The sequence below is a fragment of the Notechis scutatus genome, chromosome 9 (assembly GCF_049901735.1).
Source record: "Notechis scutatus isolate UNSWTSFEM ecotype Mainland chromosome 9, rNotScu1.2, whole genome shotgun sequence".
Lineage (NCBI taxonomy): Eukaryota > Metazoa > Chordata > Lepidosauria > Squamata > Elapidae > Notechis > Notechis scutatus.
Window position 1 is genome coordinate 9,918,881 of NC_142017.1, and position 24,674 is coordinate 9,943,554.

Genomic DNA, 24,674 nt, shown 5'->3' on the forward strand with positions numbered 1-24,674 from the left:
TGGATGAAAACAGATTGAGTACAATTTAATTAGTTATTTGGTAGGGGTTGTGCAATATTTTGTGTCTGACTCTTTCGAGCTCAAAGCTCAAAATGTCCTGTTTCCCGTGCAAAATTTCAGCTCTCAACACAAACAGCTATTTTACTGCATTTTCAAAAGCTTCCAGCACTGTTCAAAATGTCAGTTTTCTGCTTCAAATAGCCATTTGCATTGAAAGTAGAATGTTTTACAATGTTTAGAGCTCAAAATGTCGGAATAAAATATTGACATATTCCTAGTACTGTATTTAGAATGCATTTGGAAACACGCTTCTTTTGAAAATGAATGCTATTTAAGTCCACTAGATGGTGATGTTGTAGAAGCTATGAAAAGCATAAAACAATGTAAAGATTTTCATAAAAAATGCTAGGTGCGCATGATTTGCTTAGATGCAGCACGATAAAATTCAGTACAATTCATAGAAATCTAATACAGAGTCTACGCTTAATATTCTTAATAGAAACACTGTCAAAGAAAGTCATTCTGTGACTTCAAAGTATGCGCAATTTGTGTGATAAATTTCTTATGAGTTTGGTCTAAACAGGATTATTTTTTTCCTTTCAGTACATAAAATTGTGCCTTTCTCCTTATAGGTGTCTGTGATTAGATATATAACACCAGTCCTCATACTGCTCTACCTTTGTTATAAGGTAAGAGCCTTTTTAAGTCTTTTTCAGTTTGTTTCTTTTTCCCCTCTTTTCTCAGAATAGAAAATTTTTGTATCAAGGATTTACCTATTTGAATTAAAAAAATAACTCAAGCTTTAATTGATACATAATTTGCCATGGTTAGTCCCTTGATTAGGCTGTTGTTATATCAACTACCAAGAATAAAACAAACAGTCCCAACAAACTGCACAGATAATCCTCGACTTACAACAATTGGTTTAGTGACCATTCAAAGTTACAACGGCACTGAAAAAAGTGACTTATGACCGTTTTTCACACTTACAACCATTGTAGCATCCTCATGCTTGTGTGATCAAAATTCAGCTGCTTTGCGACTGGCTCATATTTATGGCAGTTGCAGTACCCTGCGGTTGTGGGATCACCTTTTGTGAACCTTCTGATAAGCAAAGTCCATGGAGGAGCCAGTAATCGTGTTCCTGTCTTAACAACTGCAGCATTTCACTTAACAGCTGTGGCAAGAAAGGCCGTAAAATGGGGCAACGTTCACTTCACAAATGTCTCACTTACCAGCAGGAAAGTTGGGCTCAGTTGTGGTCATGAAGTCAAGGACTACCTGTATATAAAGAGAGAGAGAAAACCCCACTCCTTTCTAAAATCGATAATAGCAATAGACTTATATACCACTTTATAGTGCTTCTCAGCCCTCTCTAAGTGGTTTACAGAGTCAGCCTCTTGCCCCCAACAATCTGGGTCCTCATTTGACTCACCTCGGAAGGATGGAAGGCTGAGTAAATCTTGAGCCTGGTGGGATTTGAACTGCCAAATTGTAGGCAGCTGGCTGCAGCAGAAGTAGCTTGCAGTACTGCACTCTAACCATTGTGCCACAGAGACTCCTGATGTTGGGTAGTGAAACGTCTGCAAGAAATGAACCAAACTCAGAAAGCACCAGCGACCCCATAAGTAACATACCTATCCAGGAGTGGTGGGTTTCAAAGAGGTTTACCACCAGTTCGGTGGACATGGCTTGGTGGGCACGCTTCGGGCGTGCACACACACTTTGCACACATGCAGAGGCTTTCCTACTCACCTGCAATCCCTGTGGCTTCAGCAGCTGACACACGGCGCAGCTGCACTTCAAAAGCAGGGAATAAAGGTCAATACACGAGCCTGGGCAGGCAGGTGGGCCCAACAGCAGCTCAGAGAGAACCGGTTCCGTCTCGGATGATCTTCGGTGCTACTGGTACACCAGAACCGGGCTGAACCGGTAGAACGGCACCACTGCTACCCAGCAGCCTCTTCACAACAAAACAAAAGTTGCAGGTTTACTAATGAAGCCCAAACTGTCAAGATTGAATTCGCTGATGCTTCCTGTGAATATTATTGCTTTTCAACTTATTTATTTATTTATTTATTTATTTGATTCGCCAATTGTTTACAAGATAATAAGTATAAGTGTATACATAGTTGTGAATACATGAAATGGGTACATATAAGAAAAATAAAAAGAATAAGAGAAACAATAGGACAGGGACGGTAGGCACGTTGGTGCGCTTATGCCGCCCCCTACACCCCCTTGCTAAAGAGCTGGAGGGAAGATGGAATGCGGAGGCTCCAGACTTCAACCGTGAGAGCCAAGGACACTTCTGCAGGTGTCAGCCAAGATGTGAACTGATCTCAAAACAAAATAATGGTTCATCATTGGACAACGTGACCTGTGCAGTGGGAGGAAGGAGAAATCTGTTCTTTTAACTGTGCAGGGTTGTACGGGAAAAGTTAGAGCTGGTTTTGCATTTTTCAGTGCTGAAATGATGTGCCCAGTATAAAGTTTTGCTTTTGGGATTTCAAAGTTCCTGAAACTGTCCACATTTGTTGGGTTCGATAGTCCGACCGTTGACACAAACTCCTTTACATGCGCATACGATGCAAACGCCTGCACAAAAGGAGGCTGGGTTGAGTTGTGATATTGTGGCTGCTACCTTCCCTGCTTAGACTCATACACATCACGTACACTCATCTGAGTTGTGCCTTTCACCAATTTCTTGTTCCGGATTTTATCCTGGTCCATATTTTCCCTTGTACGTGTTTTAAAACGAGAGTCCGCCATTGCCAAACAAAACAGTGCATCAAAGATCAGAAACATCTGCTAGTAACTTTGCTGCCCGGGCATTATAAATGATGGGTTTTTTTCCATACTGAAGAGCTGGGCTCCTTTGGGCATCTGCCATGATTTATTTGGTTATGTTTGTTTTCTTCTTAGTTCCTGCCTGGAATAATGGCAGAGCTGTCAGAGCTGAGAGAATTCTACGACCCGGACACAGTGGAGTTGATGAACTGGATTAAGTAAGGAACTTTACTCTGTTTAAATCACATGCTGGATGGGCGAGTCAATGTCTTTTGTGACCATGGCTTCCAATTCTATTCAATTACTTAAATTTTTAAAGGCTAAAAAATGACCTAGGTAGCTTGGTTTAATATGGGTACTAAGATTACTACCCAATGCCATTTTTTGGCAACCTATAACCTTCAGATGAGTGAGGATTCAGCTTTGGTGTGGCGGTCCCAACAGTTGGCAAGAGATAAAGACTCTAGAAACATCTTGTTAGAAATTTTTGTTCCATCAGACCAAACTTTCAGCAGCTGACCATGGTTTGACAACGTTCAAGATATCCTGCACCACTATTTGTTCACCTCAGTCACTTGAAGATAAGTGGACTTCAAGTCCCAGAATTCTCCCAGCCAGCTTGCAGTGTTTCTCAACCTCAGCCCCTTCAAGATGGGTGGACTTCGACACCCAGAATTAGCCCAGCTAGCAAGCTTATGGCTGGAGGAATTCTGGGAGTTGAAATCCACCCATCTTCAAGTGCTGAGGTTGAGAAATGCTGTCTACTACACTACATCAATGATGCAATAGCCCAGGTTCTAAACAGGCAAGAAAATAAAAAAAAAACATGAACAAACTATTGCAAATATTTTACAAAATGGCACACAATTTTAGCATGTCACAGATTGTTCTGACTGCTAGGTAGTCCTCGAATTACGACAGAGACACATGCACACCCCAAAAAAGTACTTGCTGTTCCAAAGTTCCAATGGATTTTGGTTGCTTGACAACCATCGCTACAATTGATAATAATGGGTGTTTTCTTCTAATTTTTGGCAAAAAACCTTGTTTAGTCTAGCTGATAAGACACTTATCGGGAGGCCGTAAGTTCAAATCCCACCTTAGGCATGAAAGCGAGCTGAGTGACCTTGGGCCAGTCACTCTCTCTCAGCCCAACTTCTTTTATAGGGTTTTTGTGGAGAAAATAGGAGGAGAAAGGAATATTAGATATGTTTGCTGTCTTAAGCTATTTATAAAAATGTATAAAGGTTGGGTGCAAATAAATAATACCCCATAGGAAACAGTGGGTTTGCTTAATGGCAGCAGTGTTCGGTTAAGGACTGTGATGGGCACTTTATGCTGGCTGGGGAATTCTGGGAATTGAAGTCCACAGGTCTTAAAAGTTGCCAACCCTGATTAAGATGATCTCTAGGGGTTAGGGGCATAATGTTTGTTCTTTATACTACTTCATTCTAATTTCTCTCTTTCTGGCTATAATAATGAATAGTGCGATTATTCAAAAGTAAAGAGGTCATATAAATCACTGACAGCATCCTGAAAGCCAGCTAAAGTGATCTCCATCCTTCTGCTTCCTTATTGGCATATTCTCATGACAAATCTTCACCAGCCAGAGGGCTTTAAAACCACTTCTGTATTAAGAGATGCTAAATGTTTGATAAACCTGGTCTCCCGAGTGCAATATGCAGTGTTTTATATATAGATTTAAACATAAAATATACATGGGTGTTTGGGTTCAGCCACAAACTGGATTTGACAAGTCGCAACGAACACCATTTTTCAACACAGTTCTGGGCTGGAGAATACAGAACTGTTGTTTAGCCTCCTCCTTTTAAATTACCTTTTTTTTCCTTGTGATTTGTTACATGGGATTTATGGGCGTGGAGGGGAAACATTATGCATTGAAGAAGTTAATTACTTTTGCAGGAATAGCAGTTGGCAACCAATTTACGCCTCTGACCTGAAGTTGGGAGTCAGACTTAATAAGATCTCAGTAATTCAGTAGCACAGGTAGTAAAATCTTTTCTGCGACAGTCGTTAAGTGAAGGCAGCGGTTGTATAGTGGCCACTGTGGTTGTAAAAGGGGTCGAAAAGCAAACCCATAATTCATTCCGGGCGCGGTTTTGCCCAAAACTGGAAATAAGTGGTAGTTTTCAAAATTGTTATAAAACAAGGTCAGGTGAGTGTGGGACGTTGCAAATGGTTGTAAATGCCACCATGTTGCCAAGAGCTAAGAGTTTAGTCACGTGGTTGTGGAAGGGTCCTGACCATGGGAACTTTGGCGCTGCTTGTAAGTAGACCATGTTCAAGGTAGGTCTGTCATAACTTCAAATGCTCACTAATCAAACCCGTCATAAGTCGAGGAGTGCCAGTATTTCATCATATTCAACAGCTTGACTTCAGAAGTTGTGGGTGCTCCATCCCTAGAAGTTTTTAAAAAAGAGACTGTGCAGCCACTTGTCTGAAATGGTATAGGGGTTTCTGCTTGAGCAGCAGGTTGGACTACGTGACCTCCAAGGTCCCTTCCAGCTCTATCCCAATTCATATAAGTTTCAGTCTGACTTTGCCTTGTCTCATTCAGCATTTCTGTACACAATCCTTTGACTTCCGACATGCAGTTTTTCTATCTTCCCAGGTGTGTTTTTCCCTTCTTTTTTTAAAAATCAAAAGCTTAAGCTTCTTAAAGAGTTTTTTTCCCCTTTTTGGTATGTCCTAGGCTAAGCTTCATATACAGCATTTTTTGTTCTTATGCACCATCAGGAAACATTCAATCTATGTCAAAGTAATGCCAAATTAGGAGAGTTTAGGGTTGCAGTACCTGCATTTGTAACACTGGCAATTAAATATTGCCAAATGAGCACAGAAATACTGCCGCCTTTCCTCTAATGTTGAAATGAATCTTTATTTTTGAAAAGATCCAAAGGAAGGGAAAACTCTGTCTTTTCCCCAAAATTCCTGTACTTCCCATTGAAGCTTTCTGTTGCAAATGAGTTATTTGATAATAATTCTATAATACTGGAAAGTGTAGATAAAACAGAGGTTCCCATTTTACATTATACTCTGCTCAGCTTACCCCCCATTAGTTTAACAGTAATTAACTTGTTGAAGCTTGGAGCTTCCAAAATAAATGAGATTATTTGTTCAAAATGCCATCAGGTCTGCTTGGAGTGACATTTAAATTACATAATGTAAATCAGTTTGACCTCTAAGTCCTTGTCATTATTTAGTGACATTTCTTGCAGAATAAATTGCATGAGGGTTGAGCAGCCTGGGTATGAAGCTTGGCAGAAACCTATAAAAACAAATTATCCTTTCATTTTATACATCATTTATCCAGACATTTGTAAAAATTGCTTCGTCTTTCTGTAATGGGAAACTGCCGTTTGGTCGTTTGAAGCACATTAGCTGAGGAAGGCTGAAGTTGAGCATTTGAGGGGCTGCTTCAGGGTGAAAGATTTGAGGAGTGGGAGGCAAACTGTGTCAGCAATGCTTGATCTGAAGCAATATTGTTTATTTGGTTATTGACATCCCACCTTTCCAGCTACTCTGATGTAACTCTCCGTGTCGTTCTTGGTCCCTTGGTCCCGACAACTGGCTTTGGAAAAGACTTACGTGGCCGTTGGCAATATCCAGAAGGTCACGCAACCGACAACCCCTGCTATGCCTTCTTTCATAACATATGCTGTCCTCCAAGATCACAAAGTCTGTGCCAAGAGATCTGAGGATCCTATGAACATCTTTGGGTGACCTTTTGGCATGCACCGGATAAACCTGAGTGAAAGAATTGAGTTGAATTGCTTTATTAATTCATTAAATGTGGGAATAAAACATGACTAAAGGGCGGGACACAGGGGCTCAGTGGCTAAGACGCTGAGCTTGTTGATCAGAAAGGTCGGCAGGTCGGCGGTTCGAATCCCTAGCGCCGCGTCACGGAGTGAGTTCCTGCTACTTGTCCCAGCTTCTCCCAACCTAGCAGTTCGAAAGCATGTAAAAAGTGCAAGTAGAAAAATAGGGACCCCTTTGGTGGGAAGGTAACAGCGTTCCGTGTACCTTCTGGGGTTTAGTCATGCCGGCCACATGACCACGGAGACGTCTTCAGACAGCGCTGGCTCTTTGGCTTTGTAACGGAGATGAGCACCGCCCCCTAGAGCCAGAAACAACTAGCACGGATGTGCGAGGGGAGCCTTTATTTTTCACTTTACCTATTTATACCCAAGGGCTATGCATCAGATCATCTGGAGAACATCTCCAGTAGATGATTATGAAGTGGCTATCTGGGGGCAATGCTTTAGTACAGGTGGTCCTCGACTTACAACAGCTCCTTTAGGGACCACTCAAGGTTACAGCGTCGCTGAAAAAGGTGACTTATGTCCGTTTTCCACATTTATGACCATGGCAGCATCCTCGTGGCCATGTAGCAGGACGATAAAAGAGGTGTACTGTGCCTGGTTATTTGGCAAGGTTGCCCTTCGGGAATTTCCCCACGTCAGACAGGATTTTGGAAGGACAACTGTCTGTTTTCCTATGTGCAAAAAAGCTTTGATGAGACGAAATGTCAAACAGATGGCCAGGCTGTGTGTCTGTCTTTCAAGTGCATTTTTTCCCCTGGAAGGAAGAACGCGGAGGCAGAAAGATAACTCTTTTCATTTCAATCAGAATAGAGTTGGAAGGGACCTTGGAGGTCTTCTAGTCCAACCCCCAGCTCAAGCAGGAGACCCTATCCCATTTCAGACAAGCGGCTGTCCGGTCTCTCCTTAAAAACTTCCAGTGATGAAACACCCCCAACATCTGAAGGCAAAGCTGTTCCACTGGTTAATTGTCCTCACTATTAAGAAGTTCCTCCACAATCCCAGGTTGCTTCTCTCTCCTTGATTAGTTTCCATCCGTTGTTTCTTGTCCTGCCCCCTGGTGCTTTGGAAAATAAATTGACCCCCTTTGTGGCAGCCCCTCAAATTTATGTTCATTTATAGAAGAATATCTATCCACTGCTTCCCTATAGATTTCCAGACTAACTGAATTTAATTAGTGGTCGTAGAGGTGACATCTTGAGATCTCATCATTGCAAGTGAACCCTGATTTATTTATTTTATTTTTAATCATTTGATTTTTGCCTGAAAAAACTTGCCAGCCCTTGCTGTAAGCCGTCTAGTGACCCAAATTTCCTTGAACCAACTTGGGAAGTAGGCATGGAACTTTGTTGATCTCAACCGTCTGGATTTTTGATGCTTTCTGGTCTCCTTCATGACTGCAACCTTCGTAGGTTGTACTGATAAAGGCAGTAGTAAACCCAACATTCGATATTATACCATTATCTGATCCTGGATCGTAAGCTGGTCAAAGTAGCAAAGAGATGAATCCTATCACTTCTGAATTGAATCTTAATCTTGCTTCAGGTCCAACACTCCAAAGGAAGCAGTGATTGCAGGAAGTATGCAGCTCTTAGCCGGGGTTAAGCTTTGCACTGGAAGAATTTTAACCAATCACCCCCATTATGAAGACAAGAGTCTGCGAGAAAGAACAAAGCAGGTAAGAGGATCTGACCTTCGCCAGCTTCTTGGGTTGTCCTCGTTTTTAGCAATGGTGGATAACAGTTCCATTTTTTTCCCCTCCTCCCTCAAACAAATATCACCAACATAATTTTCCTTTCTTCCTTTCATGCTCATTGCGATGAAGACAAATTTTATAATATAAAACTTATTAACATTGGCGTATTCACCGAGGTGTTAGAAACATTTTGGCCCCTAAAAACACAATTTTTCTAAAACAGACGAAGCACACACTTTATATATATATAAATACTGTATATTTGCCTTTTTTTTCAATTATCCAGCGTGCATCAGCAATAATGTCCCATCTTCCTTGGCTTTCTCTAAAGCCACCCTGAACATCTCACCTTGCTTTTTAACATGTAATCTGCATTCGAGGATCCAAAACAGTATTTTTCTAGCAAGTGATATTAAGGCTATTGATCGGGGGTGGGCAATTAATTTTCCCAAGGGGCCCTATGAGAAATTGGGACTGTTGGGGAGAGTTGATGCCCTGTCCCCAGTCATCAACATTGTGCCAATGTCCTGCCAGTGGTGGGATTCAGCCGGTTTGCAGCGGTTTGAATGAACCAGTTGTTAAATTACCCACTCATCTGCAATCAAAGTGGATCCATCGTACTGTGCTGCAATGGAGAAATGGGCAACGGAGCGGCTGGTGCAAGGGAAGGAGACAGCCACTTTCCCTCTTTCTTCTCCCTGCTCCTCCTCCTCCCCTTGTGCCGGTTGCTCCGTTTCTCCATGGCAACGCAGCGCCTAGGATCCACTTTGATGGTGGCGGGGGGTGCAATTTTACAACCGGTTCATCCAGGGTCAGGTTGACCATCGCAGGAGGCTTATCCCACGTGTGGCGGAGCTGGAGGATGGAGACGGGCCATGCCTCCCACAACAGCCAACCTTACCCTGGGCAAAATTGGTTGCTAAATTATTTTAATCCCATCCTCTGTGATGCCACCCTGCCCCCTCCACTGATGCCACACCGATGTTCCAATCCCATGAGACTATTGTGACTAAACATGACTGATCTCCATGTGTGTATAGCTTGTTCCCATCCTTTAAAGGTTCCCCTCGCGCATACCTGCTAATCGTTTCTGGCTCTAGGGGGCGGGTGTCATCTCTGTTACAAAGCCGAAGAGCCAGCGCTGTCCGAAGATGTTTTTGTGGTCATGTGGCCGGCATGACTAAACGCCACAGGTGCACAGAACGCTGTTACCCTCCCACCAAAGGGGTCCCTATTTTTCTACTTGCATTTCTTTTTACATGCTTTTGAACTGCTAGGTTGGCAGAAGCTGGGACAAGTAACGGGAGCTCGCTCCGTTATGCAGCGCTAGGGATTCAAACTGCCAACCTTTCCAATCGACGGGCCACCACATCCCGTCCTTTAGTCATCTTTTATTCCCACATCTAATGAATTAATAAAGCAATTCAACCCAATTCTTTCACCCAGGTTTATCAGGTGTATGCCAAAAGGTCACCCGAAGATGTTCATAGGATCCTCAGATCTTTTGGCACGGACTTTGTGATCTTGGAGGACAGCATTTGTTACGAAAGAAGGCATAGCAGGGGTTGTCGGTTGCGTGACCTTCTGGATATTGCCAATGGCCACGTAAGTCTTTTCCAAAGCCAGTTGTCTAGTTGCTAGGGTGGGTCCACCTTCGCCCATTTCCTGCATAACAAAGATTCCAAGCGGTTTCTCTTTTTGCTCCGCGGGATTCCAGATCTGGACTAGATTCCACCAACATCAGTGCTCCGAATTGCATTTAAGTAACTCCAAGAATTCAATTATTCTTTTACGTGTCCCTGGGATGCCCTTTATGAAATCCATCGTGAACCAGGAAACAAAGCAATTACATATGGAGTCCGCAACCTTTTTGGCCTGGTGGACACATTTGAAATTCAGAAAACAGGCGAGCACTGTTGCAGGATGGATGTGGGAAACCAATCCAGTAGCGGCATATTCGTTTAATTAATAAATAAATAAAACTAATAAATAAATCAGGTGGTTGGAAGGTTGACATAGTATACTATTTTAGTTTCCTTGCTTGATCTAAATGAGCCAGTTTGGTCTAATAATGTAGATACCAGGCTAGATGACTAGAAACTGTGAATTCTAGTCCCACCTTAGCCATGAAAGCCAGCGGGGTGACTCTGGGCCAATCACCAGAAGACAATGAGTTCTAATCCCACCTTAGGAAAGCTGGCTGGGTGACTTTGGGCCAATTACCAGGAGACAGAGAGTTCTAGTCCCACCTTAGGCACGAAAGTCAGCTAGATGAATTTGGGCCTCTCTGTCTCTCTCTCTCTCTGTCTGTCCCTCCCTCCCTCTCTCTGTCCCTCCCTCCCCCCTCTCTCTCGTGCATGTGTACACGTGCCAATTCACCTTGCAGGTGTAGTACGGAAAATAGGAGGAGGAAGGTGTGTTAGATATATTCACCACCTTGAGTTATTTGTAAAAATAATAAAACAGGATACAAATAAGTAAAATAAAAATAAACAGCCTTGCACTTTCTGTTACAGATGATGGATGGTCCAGGAGAAGATGATCCTGATCTCAAACCTTCACCGTTCCCTCGATTCTGTGAGGAAATCAAAAGAAATCTGCCCTCATACACGATGTATTTTACTAAAGTCTTTCACAACAAAACATTCCATGTTTACAAACTGGCTCGACATCAAAACACCACATAGCTTTTGCTACAGCCAGTCGCAGAAAGCGCTAGTTTATAAAAGTGGCTTTTTTTAAAAAAAGGGAAATTGTTTTCAATTGGTTGAAAGTGTTTACTTTTTAATTACTCTGACAATGCAAGAACGTTCCCTTTTGTAACATTTTTACATGTCCCATAATCTATGTAAGTTATCAAAAACTAGTTGACAGAGGCCGCTGATATATATAGAACAGAGATCATGAAAGGCAAATATTTCATAAATTCTACCCCAATATTCTATGATTTTAAAAAAAGATCTAAAGATGGGGAAGTGTCTTTTATGGCAATACCACCCCCTACTCATCTACATCCCATGCATTAAGGGCCTCTGTGAGTCTTCCCATTTAGTCTTTAGGGAATTCTGTTACAGCTTGATGTACTCGTGAGCCTTATAAGTTGGAAGTCTTTTCGACCTTTTACAATTCCCTATCCTTGTTAAGGACTGAGAATAGGAATGGACTATTTAGAGCAGTGTTTCTCAACCTTGGCAAATTTTAAAATATGTAGACTTCAACTCCCAGAATTCTCCTGGCTGCCTGGGGAATTCTGGGAGTTGAAGTCCACATGTCTTAAAGTTGACACGGTTGGGAAAGACTATTATAGAAAGAAATTCAGTTCTCAACTCTCGGTTCCTTGGTCTTCAGTATCAGCTGTAGTAGATGGATCCATTTTCTTCAAAGCTTTAGCAGGGGAAGCGTTATTAACAATTAAACACTCAATCCAGCAAAAAATTTCAGGAACACCCAAGTGCTTGTGGTCACTGCACTCCTACCCATTTTCAGTGTCTGTGGTTCTTCAAACCATTATTACTAGCAGGACTTTTTACACCGTATGCCAAGTCTATGAGTAGCAATTTGCTTTCTTTCCTTTCATGCTTAATTGTTGATTTGTCTAGGCATAGAATGTTGTAATTGAGATTTAATAGAGTGCAGTAAAATACAATGACCTATATTTCGAGGAGTTCAAGAAACTTCACATGAAAATGCTCTGATATAAAACCATGTTCAGTTTCTGTATTCTGCTTCCACCTCATTTTGAGTGTGTAACGTCCTAAGGAGGATAAAGAATACTATAAAGAATTATCCTAAAAAAGCCACATACTTGGTTTTTAATGGAAAATATGATTTTGTGGTTCCAAAGACTCATCCATACACCACTCAGCACAAACCCTTTGTGAATCATTGATGTACGAGAAGGTCTTATTTGGGCACCTTTTGAAGTTTAATGAAGACATCTATCTTGGGTCCTTGGTGGTCTCTGAGTTTAGTTGCTTTCCTGCAGATATTTCATTACCCAACTAAGTAACGTCATCAGTGCTTACGGGAGTGGGATTTGCTATCTGTTTATGTACAAGTAGCTTGTCCTGTCAGTATTGGTAGAGTATTCTTGGTGTTTCCTTGATTAAGCTATTGTTTACTGTTAGATTGTCTGAGCTGGTAGTTCCTTGGCTGGGATATTGTTCCTTAGTTGGGTAATGAAATGTCTACAAGAAAATAAGCAAGAATACAGCAAGGACCCCACAGTGCAACCGTGACCTGTAAATATTTTCTATTTTACCATCAATTTTGTAGTGCCTTATTTTTAAGAAAGTCGTTGGAATTATCGCTAATTTGAACATTGCATACGGAACTGAAGAAAAGAGTTTGCTTGATGCAGAACTTCTCCAGGTTTTGAGTAGCCGCCCATCCGTTGTGGGCACAACCTCTCTTAGGATGTCCTCTTAAGCAAACCCTATTGAAATGGATGGTAAGTAAAGAAGGCAATGATCTCTCTGCCTTCCTAATTTAAGCACTAAAAGTAATTCCCAGTGGAACGCAGCCGGTGTTACAAATTGTGGTGGCTGCCATATGCCTTTGGAAAGCCATCAAAGGGATCCTTAGGGGTATCTTTGGCCGATTTGAGTAATTCATGTAAGAAAATTGCTACAATTAATTTCTAAATACAAGAAACAGGGTTTCGACTAGCACCTCCCAGATTTAATTAAATGAAGATGGGTAATGAGATTAAAGCTCCCCAACAAAGCTGTCTTCCATTTCCCAATTAATGAAAAGGTTTCCTCTTTGCAATTGTCCTTGGGAATATCCTTGGGATAGTTGTGATTGTGTCAATCACACACCAAATTCAGGTAGGCAGGAAGTTCTGCAACGAAAAAGAACGAGGTTTTAAGTCAAAGGTGTATCTCGACCGTGTTTTTTGTTTTAAGAGTGTGAAAATCCCTTAATAATTTCTCTCCTTTCCCTTAATGAGGTTGGAGTCCCCTGCCAGTTCAGCAGAATTCAGTAATAAAGTGTTTCAGTAAAGTACTAAAACTTTAATTAAGCCTACAGGGATGCACGCTTGATCTTGCCAAGAAAACAGCCTCTAGATTGGTCAATGGGAAAGGTAAAATTTAATTCATGCTAAATTCATAGGGTAGCTGACTCAGTGATGCCTACATTTCTCCCAAGTTGCCTACACAGATAAAAGGTCAGCTCGGCAGAGTTCACATAATACATTTAACCCCATTTACTTAAAAAAAGCTCATTTTCTAGCTTCTCAAGAGAGAACCATCATTTGGGTCATTTGGACTACCAGTTCTGTGGGTGTGGCTAGATGGGTGTGGCCATGTGATTGAGTGGGCGTGGCTTCTTTTTGGGTGTGCAGCACACACCCGCACTCCATTGGAGCAAAATCTGAGGCCCAGGAAGGCAACAAATAGTGCACTGGGGGCGTGCAAGTCTCCTGGGTAAGCAGTAAGACAGCGAGGGGGATCCCGGCACAGCTGATCGTCATAACAGCTGATCGTTGGGAGGAAAAAAAAGAAATACCAGTTCCCTCGAACCGGTAGCTGTTTTTTTTACTACCAGTTCGCCCGAACCGGTAGAATCCCACTACTGATTTCACTCACTACTCACTCTCAACATAACTGCAGTTTAGTGAGTTTATTAATATTCCCTAGCAATTCCTTTCACCAAAACCCAGAACTGTCCCAATTAAGTCCAGCCACGAGCAGACCAAGGTTAGTCCACAGAGCAATGGCCCAATAGTCCACACAGCACTTGAAAGTCGTTCAAACAAAATAACTCCACCAAACAAATCCACCAGGCAAAACAAAAATCCACGCACAAGAGAGCTCACGAGGGAAGAAAAGTCCAGAGTTTCCAAGGCATGATTTGATTCCAAACATGGTGTCAGTCCAGAGTGAGGCAGGAATCACGAGTAGAAAACAAACACGTTCTTCCCGGCCACACCTCCATCTGTCTGCTGTGATAAATAGCCAGCTTTCCAGTGCAGCCCATCAAGATGGGGAGAGCTTTCTCATCTCCAGTAGTCTAGCTGACCTTCTCTACTCCTGTCTTTTTCTTTGCCCTACATGTTCTTGGATTAGTACAGAAGGCAGTTCCTCCTCCTCTTCGCTGGCCATCTGCCACTGCAAGCTTTCCCCAGCTGGAATCTCAGCCAAATCCCTTCCAGGGGGCCATTCAGAGCCATCAATCAACTTGGTCTTCCACAAAGCTTTTAGGGTGGCCAATGATGGCTTGAACTTTTAACTAGTACATGTCTGCTGTCATTGATCAAAAGTAATACTTTGTTTTGTTTTTGTTTTCTTTTTGACAGGAAAAAAAAGTGGTATGGAATATTGCTTAATTAAAAACAGGCATGAAAACAAGCAGTTGTCCTGGAAAAACATCTCCCCAATTGATTAACATGGGTCCTTGAATAAAATCCCTTTCAGGAAACATTCCTTTAAATCCTTGAGCATATACTTTAACCGACAATGCAGAGGAATTTTAAAAATGCAAATCCATCTTTTATCTGGTTTGTGGAGGACACACAGAATTTGTGCAATAGCTGTGCCAAATGTGAAAGAAAGCTCTGTATACCTGCTTTGTTACAATCAATCCTGTCTCAAATCTTAGAAAGGCAATTGGAATTTAAACCCAGCAGCAAAAACTGGTTACTACTGTGAAACACAACTGATTGTTGAGCCTCGAGCACACATCATGGTTGCAAAATACAAATTTAAAAAGAAAACCCAACTGCAATCCCATCTTTGTACATATAACACAAACAAGAAAGGGCTTTTGTTTAAAAAAAAAAACAATTACAGACACATAAATATTAACTATTACTCCAGCTGACACCAATATACTCCTTATTTGTGCATTTTTCTTTCCAAGGCAAATGTTTTATTGTCCCAGTCATCCTGATCAGCCACAAAAACTTCCCCAAGCGCTAACCGTTGACCGGGTTTTTTTTCCCCTGCTAAAATAAATTATAATAAATCTGCATTAATTTCTCTCCTTTTTTCAAAGAGCTTTATATTCTGCAGGATTTATCGCCACACTTATCATTTTTATTGCAGCTTAGCGTTTCTCAAAGGTTATGATCCAAGCCGTTTTCAGCAATGCTGCAAACAAAATCCCTGCTTTTTTATGTTGTTGTTGTTGTTGTTTTTTGTTTTAACCAAAGTAGAGCTAAAATTGAGGTCACAAATACCATGCGCAGAATTGCCTTAAATAAAGAAAAATAGCTAAGCCCATGATTTATTTGAGAAATTCTGCCCCAGGAAAAGGTGACTTCTGAATACATTACATTACTGAAGATGAGGAGAAATGCAGGCATTTTCTGGCCTTGTCTGGATTTTTTTTTCTGTCTTCCAATAAAACGAGCAATTCCCATGTTCTTACATCAATACCTGATGTCTCCAATTAAAAAGAATCTTACACAGCAGATGCTAGGAAAGATACCTACATAATCTCTAGCGAGATGCTCCAAGCTTCACGAGACGTTCCTGTCAACATGTTGGCTTCCCTTCCATTGTTTTCCTAAGATGTTATTTAAAAAAAAAGATTGCATTGAAGTTTATCTTAGTGTAAAATACAAATTGAAATAAAGACCGGGAAAGTGAAGTAGGAAAAGGAAGGGGAAAAGAAATGTTGATAGGAAGAAAAAAAGAAAAAAGTAGTAACTTCCAAGTTTTTTTCAGTGCAGTAAATTACAAAGTAAAAAATTACAGTCTCCACTTTTTACTTTCATATAATTAGTAGCTACTAGCCATTTGTATAACAAGTTAAGCTCATCATCCAAACCCCAAAGCCAGGGTTAGCAGGACAAATTTCCTTAAAATAGTTACTTTTGCCATGTCTGATAATTCGATCCCTTTTCCCCATCCATCTGTTGTGGGAACTGACATATCTTTCCATATTGGCACGTATAAAATTCTCGCTGCACCTGGTTTTGCTAAGATGTCAGATGACTGCATGGACTGAGCTGAAAGGATTCTTACGAGCCTGTCTAAGTCTGTGTTGATAGCAATATTTTAGTTTTTCTTACATACATCCAAGGAGAATTGGAGGGGCAAGATCTTTTCTGTAATTCCCCTGTAAACATCTCAAAAGTTTGTCTTCTCCAAGTCAAACCAACATTATAGCATAATAGAGGGATATCTGTAACTGAAACGTGAAGATTGGGAACACCAGGCACCTCTCTTATATTCTATTATATTTAATAAGTGAAAAAGTTATTCACCGCTAACAGAGGTGGCATTCAGCAGGTTCTGACCAGTTCTGCAGAACTGGTAGCGGAAATTTTGAGTAGTTTGGAATACCACCTCTGACTGGCCCCGCCCCCATCTATTCTCTGCCTCCCATTGAGTCCCAGCTGATCAGCTGGGTCTTGTTTTGTTGCCCTGCACAGGAGAACGGAGCTGGAAAGCAGGTTAGTGGGTGGGGAGAGATGGGGATTTTGCAGTAACCTTCCCCTGGAGTGGGGTAGAATGGAGATTTTACAGTATCCTTCCCCTGCCACGCCCACCAAGACACACCCACAGAACCAATAGTAAAAAGTTTTTAATCCCACCACTAACCGCTAACCCTAACCTAGCCCTAACCCTCCCATTGTCCATCAGCACCCAACAGTCATAATCCAACTATGCTTTCTCATGATCAAATTCATGACTCGTAAACTGTTTTTACATGTTAAATAACAGGTGGTTAATAGAGGGATTAGATTAGTGTAACATTTAGCCTAACCTGTTGACATACGTACGTATGTATTATGATTACGGTAGATCTTAGGTTGATTTGATTATCAGATATGGAATATTTCTTATTTAACACAATATTCTTGTTAAATAGGGTTGGGAAAGCTTATAACTGTTTGTAGACTTGTTATGTAAAGGGGAGGAGAATTCATCGTTGCTTTTTTTTTTTCAGCATCCAGCAGGAGTGGATTCTATATGTTTAATGTTAAATTTATTTGATACTTGGGTCATTTTGTTGTTGTTGTTGCTGTTAGTGCTGGAGGTATTTTTTGTTGTTGTTTTTCTATTTTCTCTTTTATTTTTGTTGATAAAACAAAATCAATATATATTTAAAATCAATTCATGAATCATGAAGGAGTGGTGCACAGGTGGAGCTCTCGCCTCTCACGATCAGGAGGCTGTGAGTTTGATCCTAGGTCGCGGCAGATATTTCTCTCTCTGGGCACAATGACAATATATCTGCTGAATGAAACTCCACATTGGTGACAGGAAGGGCATCCAGCCAGTAAACACTCAGCTCCATTCAGTTTCCCCGACTCCATCCTGATGTAAGGGATTATGGGGTCATTAAAAGACAAAAAAATATATATTCATGAATCGTGAAGATGACCCCTGTTTCTAATTTCAATTTCAAAGACTCCTCCAATGTTTTCACTTTGTTAGGCAGAACTTTGATTTTGTATTGATTCCTGAAACTGAGGAAATGGGAAAAATACATTTTATACCTGGGGAGTGTTGTGACTATATGAGTAGATACTGCTACTTTTGTTAGAGATTTTTAAGGATATGCAGAAGCAAACAAATGTCTTGTGGAAAAGGAGAGGAATCTGATTATTAGTAATCGATATAATTATTAGTACTTATAATCAACAATCTACATTAATTCAGACAATACATTTCTGTACTTATTAAAGCACTTGTCTATATTAATGAAGTTTTATTTAATTTCCAAAGGTGTATTGATTGGCTGTCAGGAGGTCATAACAGATCTCTTAATAGTGGGCTGAATGTATTTATCTACTTAATCATTCAATAAATATATGCACTACCCCATCCACATAGCTCTCTGCTGCTTACAAAAATGCAGAAACACAGAAAATGGTTTAACCTTAATCGGTATAGAGGTGGGCAACCTGGAACCCTTTTGATGCTTTCATTTTCCCTAAAAATTTTATTATTGAATTATAGTAAGAGACAAGCTGATCAATTTCCATAGCTTTAACAGCAAATGAGTATTCACCATTGAAGAGAAGGACCTTATGGGGAGATAAAGAGATAGCATCTGAGTGGTGCCTAGAAATGGAGCTCTCATCTCACAATTAGGAGGCTGTGAGTTCGATTCTAGGCAGTGGCAGATATTTCTCTCTCTGCATACAATGAATATATTATCTGCTGCGAACTCTGCATTGGTGACAGGAAGGGCATCCGGCGAGTAAACACTCAGCTCCATTCAGTCGCCCTGACTTTACCCCAATGCAAGGGATTATGGGGACATTAAAAGACAAAATAAAATAAAGAGACAGCATCTCAAGAAATGGCTGAAATCTCTGGGGAGGTGAATTTTGATGTGAATGGACTGTGGGAAAGGAGTGAGAAAGAAATGGGTATCAGGTTTTACAAACTTGGTGGTTACAATCACATTTTCAGACCAGGTGAGTTCTGGATCAGGATCAATATATATTGTATCTGCCAGCATCCTTCCAGAAAGATCTAAGGTTTCCCTCTCTGGTAGACCTTAACATATGCACCAATGGGATCATTGCCCAACTCAAAACTTGCTTAATGCATAGTCTGTATAAATCAGAGGTGACTATACAGGTAACCCTTGGCTTATGACTGTAATGGAGACTGCCTATAATGGTTGTAAGTCCTGACAGTCGTAAAGCAGGTCACCCACCTGACCAACTCTATTTTACAATCGTTTTTGCAACTGATATTAAGCAAACACAGTGGACATTAAGTGAACCCATTGTTCGCTATGGGGCGTTTTTGCCCCAAACTGGAAGTAAATCTTCAGAATATATATCCAAGTCTTCATATAAAAAATATATATATATAAATCATGGTCACATGACTGCAAGACATTGCAAATGGTTGTAAACGCAGGCTGGATGCCAAGCACTCAAAAAAATGCAGTCACACCATCATGGGGAGGGGTAGCTGTTGTAACGTTTGGAACCAGGTTGTAAGTATCTTTTGGGGAGGGGATTGGTCATAACTTCAACCCATCACTAAATGAGCAGTCGTAAGTCAAGGACAATCTATAGGGCATGATAAAAAAGACGGACATGGCAACTCAAAGTTCGACCTATTTTTATGAATGTTATGATTGGTGCAAAGAAAGCCCACTCATCTTTTTGTGTGGGGAAAAAAATGATGGCTGCACTGCACTGTTGTGGCCGCCATCTTGCCTTTTTTTGACCCCTCCCTGCAGACACACACACGCACACCCGATAGAAACGTATGATTCTCTAACCATAATCCCTCACAGGCCTCTTATAAAACCAACATTTACAAGCTGTCAAGCTGAAGAGAGAGAGAGAGAGAAAAACGCCTTTAGATATAAAAGCAGAGCGAGAGAGGGAAAGAGTTGTTTTTCTCTCCCTTCCTGGCGCTCCTAAAATATGATCTTCTGAACTCTTTGAAAAATTATTTCATTAATATTTCAAATGGCGTTCTCGAAAGCATCCCCTGTCTCTTCATCATTAACACTGACAGCCGCAACAATAAAAGCTACCTCTTAATTCTTCATCCTGATCATCGGAGATGCTCTTCCCCAGACACGTCAGCTGTCGCTCACATGATAAAAACATGCTCCTGGGCGGCATCTAGAGAGACAAGGAACAGGAGATTAAAACACTCGAGTGTGGAATTTCTGTCGGCTGCAATTCCTTAAACTGTCTTCTTGCCCGTTAAATGAAGACGAATCACTCAGGTGATACCAAAACAAACTCTTTATAATCCTAACATCACTCAAAAAAAAAAAAAAAACCCACCCAACCTCCAACCCTTTTTGATATCAACTCATGTCACGTTAAATTTGTTCAAGCAGATAATATCTGAATAACAAATGCCCAACGCTGCTACACTACAATGGATTGTAACTTTACTATCTTGTTCTTCCTTTCCAGGCCTTGAGCTGGTACCTAAGGCTGGTGGTGTGGGAAAAATCAGTTATTTGATGAGTGCAAGGGATGAAATTGAGCTATATACATAAAAATGAAAATACCACTCATACATCATCACAAAATCTCCAGAACCGTAAATCCTACAAACTTGAAATTTGGCACGTATGTTTCTCTTCACTTCTAGTTACTCACTAAGAAAGGATTTTTCGAAATGACCATCGGAGTATTAGTATTTAGCATATTATTATTAACATGCTCTGATGCTAAGGAGTTTTAATCACCCTCCCCACCTGAAAAGAAATCTGTTCCAAATGCAAAATACAAGCAGAGGAGAGAGGAGTTTCAGTTTTAGTTTCACAGCACCAAGCAGCTTTAGTACAGAACAGCTGAGCTAAGCCACGCCCAGGCTCCTTGCTGTTTCCTTCTTGCTCACACAGCAAATACTGTTGCAGTTTCCAAATGGCCCTCAACTCTCACACATTGACAAGACGCTAACCAGATGAATACCGATGGATGTTGGTAGGCAGAGGCAGAATTTTTCCCTTATTTTCCTCCCCAAAAACTAAGCCCGACCACATAGTTTTGTAGCAAAGCACGGCTATCGAGCTAGTAGAGATATACGGCCAAAGTTTGTTATCTTATTAGAACAATTCCATAGATTTGCAATAGGATTTTTTTTTTCTTACTCCGACATTCCCTTATTGCTCCTTCCTCCTGATGTATGGGAGATGTTTTCCTCCCCATTTGATTGCATTATAGGTAGTCCTCGACTTACGACTACAATTCAGCCCAACATTTTTGTTGCTAAGTGAAATGGTTGTTAAGCGGGTTTTGCCCCATTTTATGACCTTTCTTGCCACCGCCGTTAAGTGAATCACTGCAGTTGTTAAGTTAGAAAGTGAATCTGGCTTCCCCATTGACTTTCCTTGTCAGAAGGTCGTAAAAGGGAATCACGTAACCCTGAGAACGCTGCAACTGGCATAATTATGAGCCAGTTGCCAAGCGCCCACAAATCTTGTTCCCATGACCATGGGGCTGTTGCACCAGTCGTAAGGGTGGGAAAACGGTCATAGGTCACTTTTTTTCAGCGCTGCAACTTTGAGCAGTCAATCAGTGAACCATTGTAAGTCAAGGATTTACCTGCATTTTGTTTTTTGAAGGAAAACAGCCACAGGAGCTAACCTCAGCTCCCATTCATCAGGAGGAGGGAGCAGTTAGGGAATGTCAGGCACTAAGGAAAAAAAAAATATCCTATTGCCAATCTATGGAATTGTTCTTAATAAGATAACAAACTTTGGGGTATATCTCTCTATATATATCAGTTTAATCCCTTCCACTCATCTGAGAACTAGGAGGGGTGCGGTGGCCCAGAGGTGGAGCCCTCACCTCACAATCAGGAGGCTGTGAGTTCAGTCCTAGGTAGAGGCAGATATTTCTCTCTCTGGACATGATCAGAATATATCTGCCGAACAAAACTCCACATTGGCGACAGGAAAGGCATCCAGCCCTTAAACACTGCTAGCTCCATTCAGTTGCCCAGGCTCCACCCTGCAAGGGATTATGGGGTCATTAAAAGATGATGATGATGATGATGATGATGGAACTGATTTTTTCCCACGCCACCAGCTTTAGCTCAAGCCCTGGAAAGGAAAAATGGAATAGTAAAGTTACAACCAAGTGTAGGGCAGCAGCATTGGGCGTCTGTTCTTCAGATATTAACTGCTTGAACAAATTTAAGGTGACATTGACTTGATATCAAAAAAGGATTAGAGGCTGTTGTTGTTTTTGAGTGACATTAGAATTATAAATGGCCCGAAGAGTTTGTTTTGGTTCTATCGGAGTTATTCGTCATCAGTTCAACTTCACTTCAACTTTTAGCAGTCAAGGACTAACTTGTATTCCTCCCTTTTTGGTTTTTGAAGGAAAACAGACCCAGCAACTAATCTCAGCTCTATTACCTATAGCAACTTGCAATCCTTCCTTCCCCCTTCCCCTCCCTCCCCCTCGTATCCCACCCTTCTCCCCCGGCCAACTCCATTTCAGCCTTCCTCTCGCCCCTCTACCTGCCTTCTCCGGGATCCAGCTCGCCTAGCCAGTTGCGCAGTCCCTCTCAGGTGCCTCGAGAACTGCCAGGAGAGCTTGGAAGGGCGCAGGGTCCATCCTAAACGAGGGGAGGGGCGGCAAGGGGGCACTCCAGCCGCGCAGGCGACAGGATCGCGGTCCCAAAGCCCAGCGCTGGTTTTTGGGGGCAGAGCGGGGATCAAAGCAGAGCGGGGGGCAAAGCTGGAGCTCCGAGCGGCGCTGGATTCCCCCGAGCGCACCAAGGATGCTGAAACCGCTCGCCCCTTTAAAGGCAATTTTCCGCCCCAATTTCAGCCACGATTCAAGATGCGCCTTAACTGAGGTGAGATGAAAGAGTGGGAGGGGCCCTGGGGGCGGGGCGTTGGGTGGGAGATCGACCAATCAGCGGCCAGGCGGGCGGCTTCAATGAACGCGCACGTGGCTCATCGGCCATTCATGAGAATCGTCGCCTAAGTGTGCGGTGTAGGACATACCTGGCGAGATGGGGATGATGGTTTCTTGGGTCGGGAAAGGAAAAGGGGGAGGTAAGGCGGGTCTCTAGGAGGAGGAGCAAACTATATACACGGTTTATGAACATTTTTAGAAATTTACTTCTACGGTTCTTATGTCTGGGGTTCAATTGCAATGTATTGACTCGCATGTAATTCCAAGATCCTTAAACACAAGTTTATTTCTGATTAATGTTTCCCTGGCAGGGAAAGGGCTAAAACGATAGGATAAAGGTTTGTCTCAAAGATGAGTGGCTGTACTAAATCTATCATTTTATTTACAAGCAAAACAAATCTCAATTGTACACAGGTTTGCAGCTCAGCTGAACTCATAGAGTCCTTAGGTGAAGGTTTTTTTATTATTATTTTAAACCCCTGATCTGCTATGTCCTGCCTATATTTCTGATATCTTGATTGGGATCCCTATGGTAACTGTAAGATGGGCACTACATAAAAGTGTATGTAACAGGGCCAGGGGTTGGATCTCCAGCCTTGAATAAATCCAGCATAACAGAAATTTAAGTTCTTATAAAACTTGGAAGAAACCTCAATAGCACTGAACGAGATGTGAAGCTATACTTCTGGAACAAAATGCCAAGACCACTGCTGCGTGTTCAGGGAGAATCGGAGCATAGGGCCACATCCTCAAACTTCCACTCCTTTAACCTTAAACTATCTACTACTGAGCTCACCCCATAACTAAGAGGGCCTGTAAGGGGCGTGCATAAGTGCACAGTCGTGCCTACCGACCCTGTCCTACTGTCCCCATTTATTTGTACCTATTTCCTGCATTCATACTTATGTTTATTCTTATATCTTTTATCTTGTAAACAATCGATGTATCAGATAAATAAGGGAGCCTCATAGATTTACAGCCTCAGAAATGCCTGCTGCCTAACAGCACAAAAACAGGGATAAATTGCATTTGGTTCCTTCTTATTCCACAGCACAAAAATAATAATTTTGGATAGAGCCGGCGCTCCCTCTGGTGGCCACTACCTGGCCATTTCAACAGACAGGTTATAAAAAAATTGAGGGTGGGGGGGTTTCTACCAGACCAAACAATACATAAGGATTTAATTTTTTTTGGCCACTCCACAATCTAACACAGTTTCCCATCCAATCGTTCATCTTGAAGGTTTTTTGGCAATACTGTAGAATAATTTAAAATGCAAGAAAACCCGTTAGCTAGCCTGTGCAACAATACTGCAAAAAAAAAAAAAAAAAACATATTGCAAGTATTACAAAGTCCATCTCTCCTGGCCCTCTCCGTTTGCCAAGATCAACCAGGCGTGCTCACCTGCTACCCTCTATAACAGAAGTCTCTAAACTTGGCAACTTTAAGACTTGTGGACTTCAACTCCCAAAATTCTCCAGCCAGCAAAAGCTGTTCCATGGGTTGATTGTTCTCACTGTCAGAAAATTTCTCCTTATTTCCGGGTTGAATCTCTCCTTGATCAGTTTCCATCCATTATTCCTTGTCTGGCCTTCAGGCGCTTTGGAAAATAGTCTTGACCCCCTCCTCTGAATGTTTCTTTCAGTGTTTTTCTCCCTGTATTTTTATGTTTTATCTCTTGTTGTATCTTTAAAGTATATAGCTGTGTGATTTTTGGTTAGGCTTATGTAATTTTTTTTAAAGGATAATTCTTACTTAAAAGTAATTCCTATTGGGCAATATAGTAATGTACTGTATGTTACTACAGCAATAAATAGAGCATTTATAAATACTGCTATGCTGGCTGAGGAATTGTGGGAGTTGAAGTCCACCAGTCTAAAAGTTGCCAAGTTTGGGGAGCCTTTTAAACAGGTGTCTAACCTGGCACTTATATTTAGATTAACTCCCAGAGTTCTCAGCCAGCAAAGCTGGCTGAGGAACTCTGGGAGTTGAAGTCCACAAGTCTTAAAATTGCCAAGGT

General features: G+C 41.6%; 1 protein-coding gene and 1 long non-coding RNA gene across 4 annotated transcripts in view; one reads left to right on the plus strand and one right to left on the minus strand.

Annotated features, from left to right (window-relative positions):
- Positions 1 to 12,131, plus strand: part of DPY19L3 (dpy-19 like C-mannosyltransferase 3) — a 29,192-nt gene extending 17,061 nt beyond the window's left edge. For all 3 annotated transcript variants that reach the window (XM_026675919.2, XM_087971521.1, XM_087971522.1), the window contains exons 15-19: positions 633 to 689; positions 2,926 to 3,008; positions 8,181 to 8,313; positions 9,778 to 9,936; positions 10,848 to 12,131. In XM_026675919.2, the coding sequence (XP_026531704.2) occupies positions 633 to 689; positions 2,926 to 3,008; positions 8,181 to 8,313; positions 9,778 to 9,936; positions 10,848 to 11,018 (603 nt within the window). In that variant the 3' untranslated portion in view covers positions 11,019 to 12,131. The remainder of the gene's footprint in view (positions 1 to 632; positions 690 to 2,925; positions 3,009 to 8,180; positions 8,314 to 9,777; positions 9,937 to 10,847) is intronic.
- Positions 12,132 to 13,071: 940 nt separating this feature from the next.
- LOC148129823 (uncharacterized) lies at positions 13,072 to 19,890 on the minus strand. The gene is made up of 3 exons (XR_015750634.1): positions 19,798 to 19,890; positions 15,770 to 15,843; positions 13,072 to 13,174 (listed from the first exon to the last, which is right to left on the minus strand). It is a non-coding gene; the product is annotated as an uncharacterized LOC148129823 (long non-coding RNA).
- Positions 19,891 to 24,674: the final 4,784 nt, after the last annotated feature.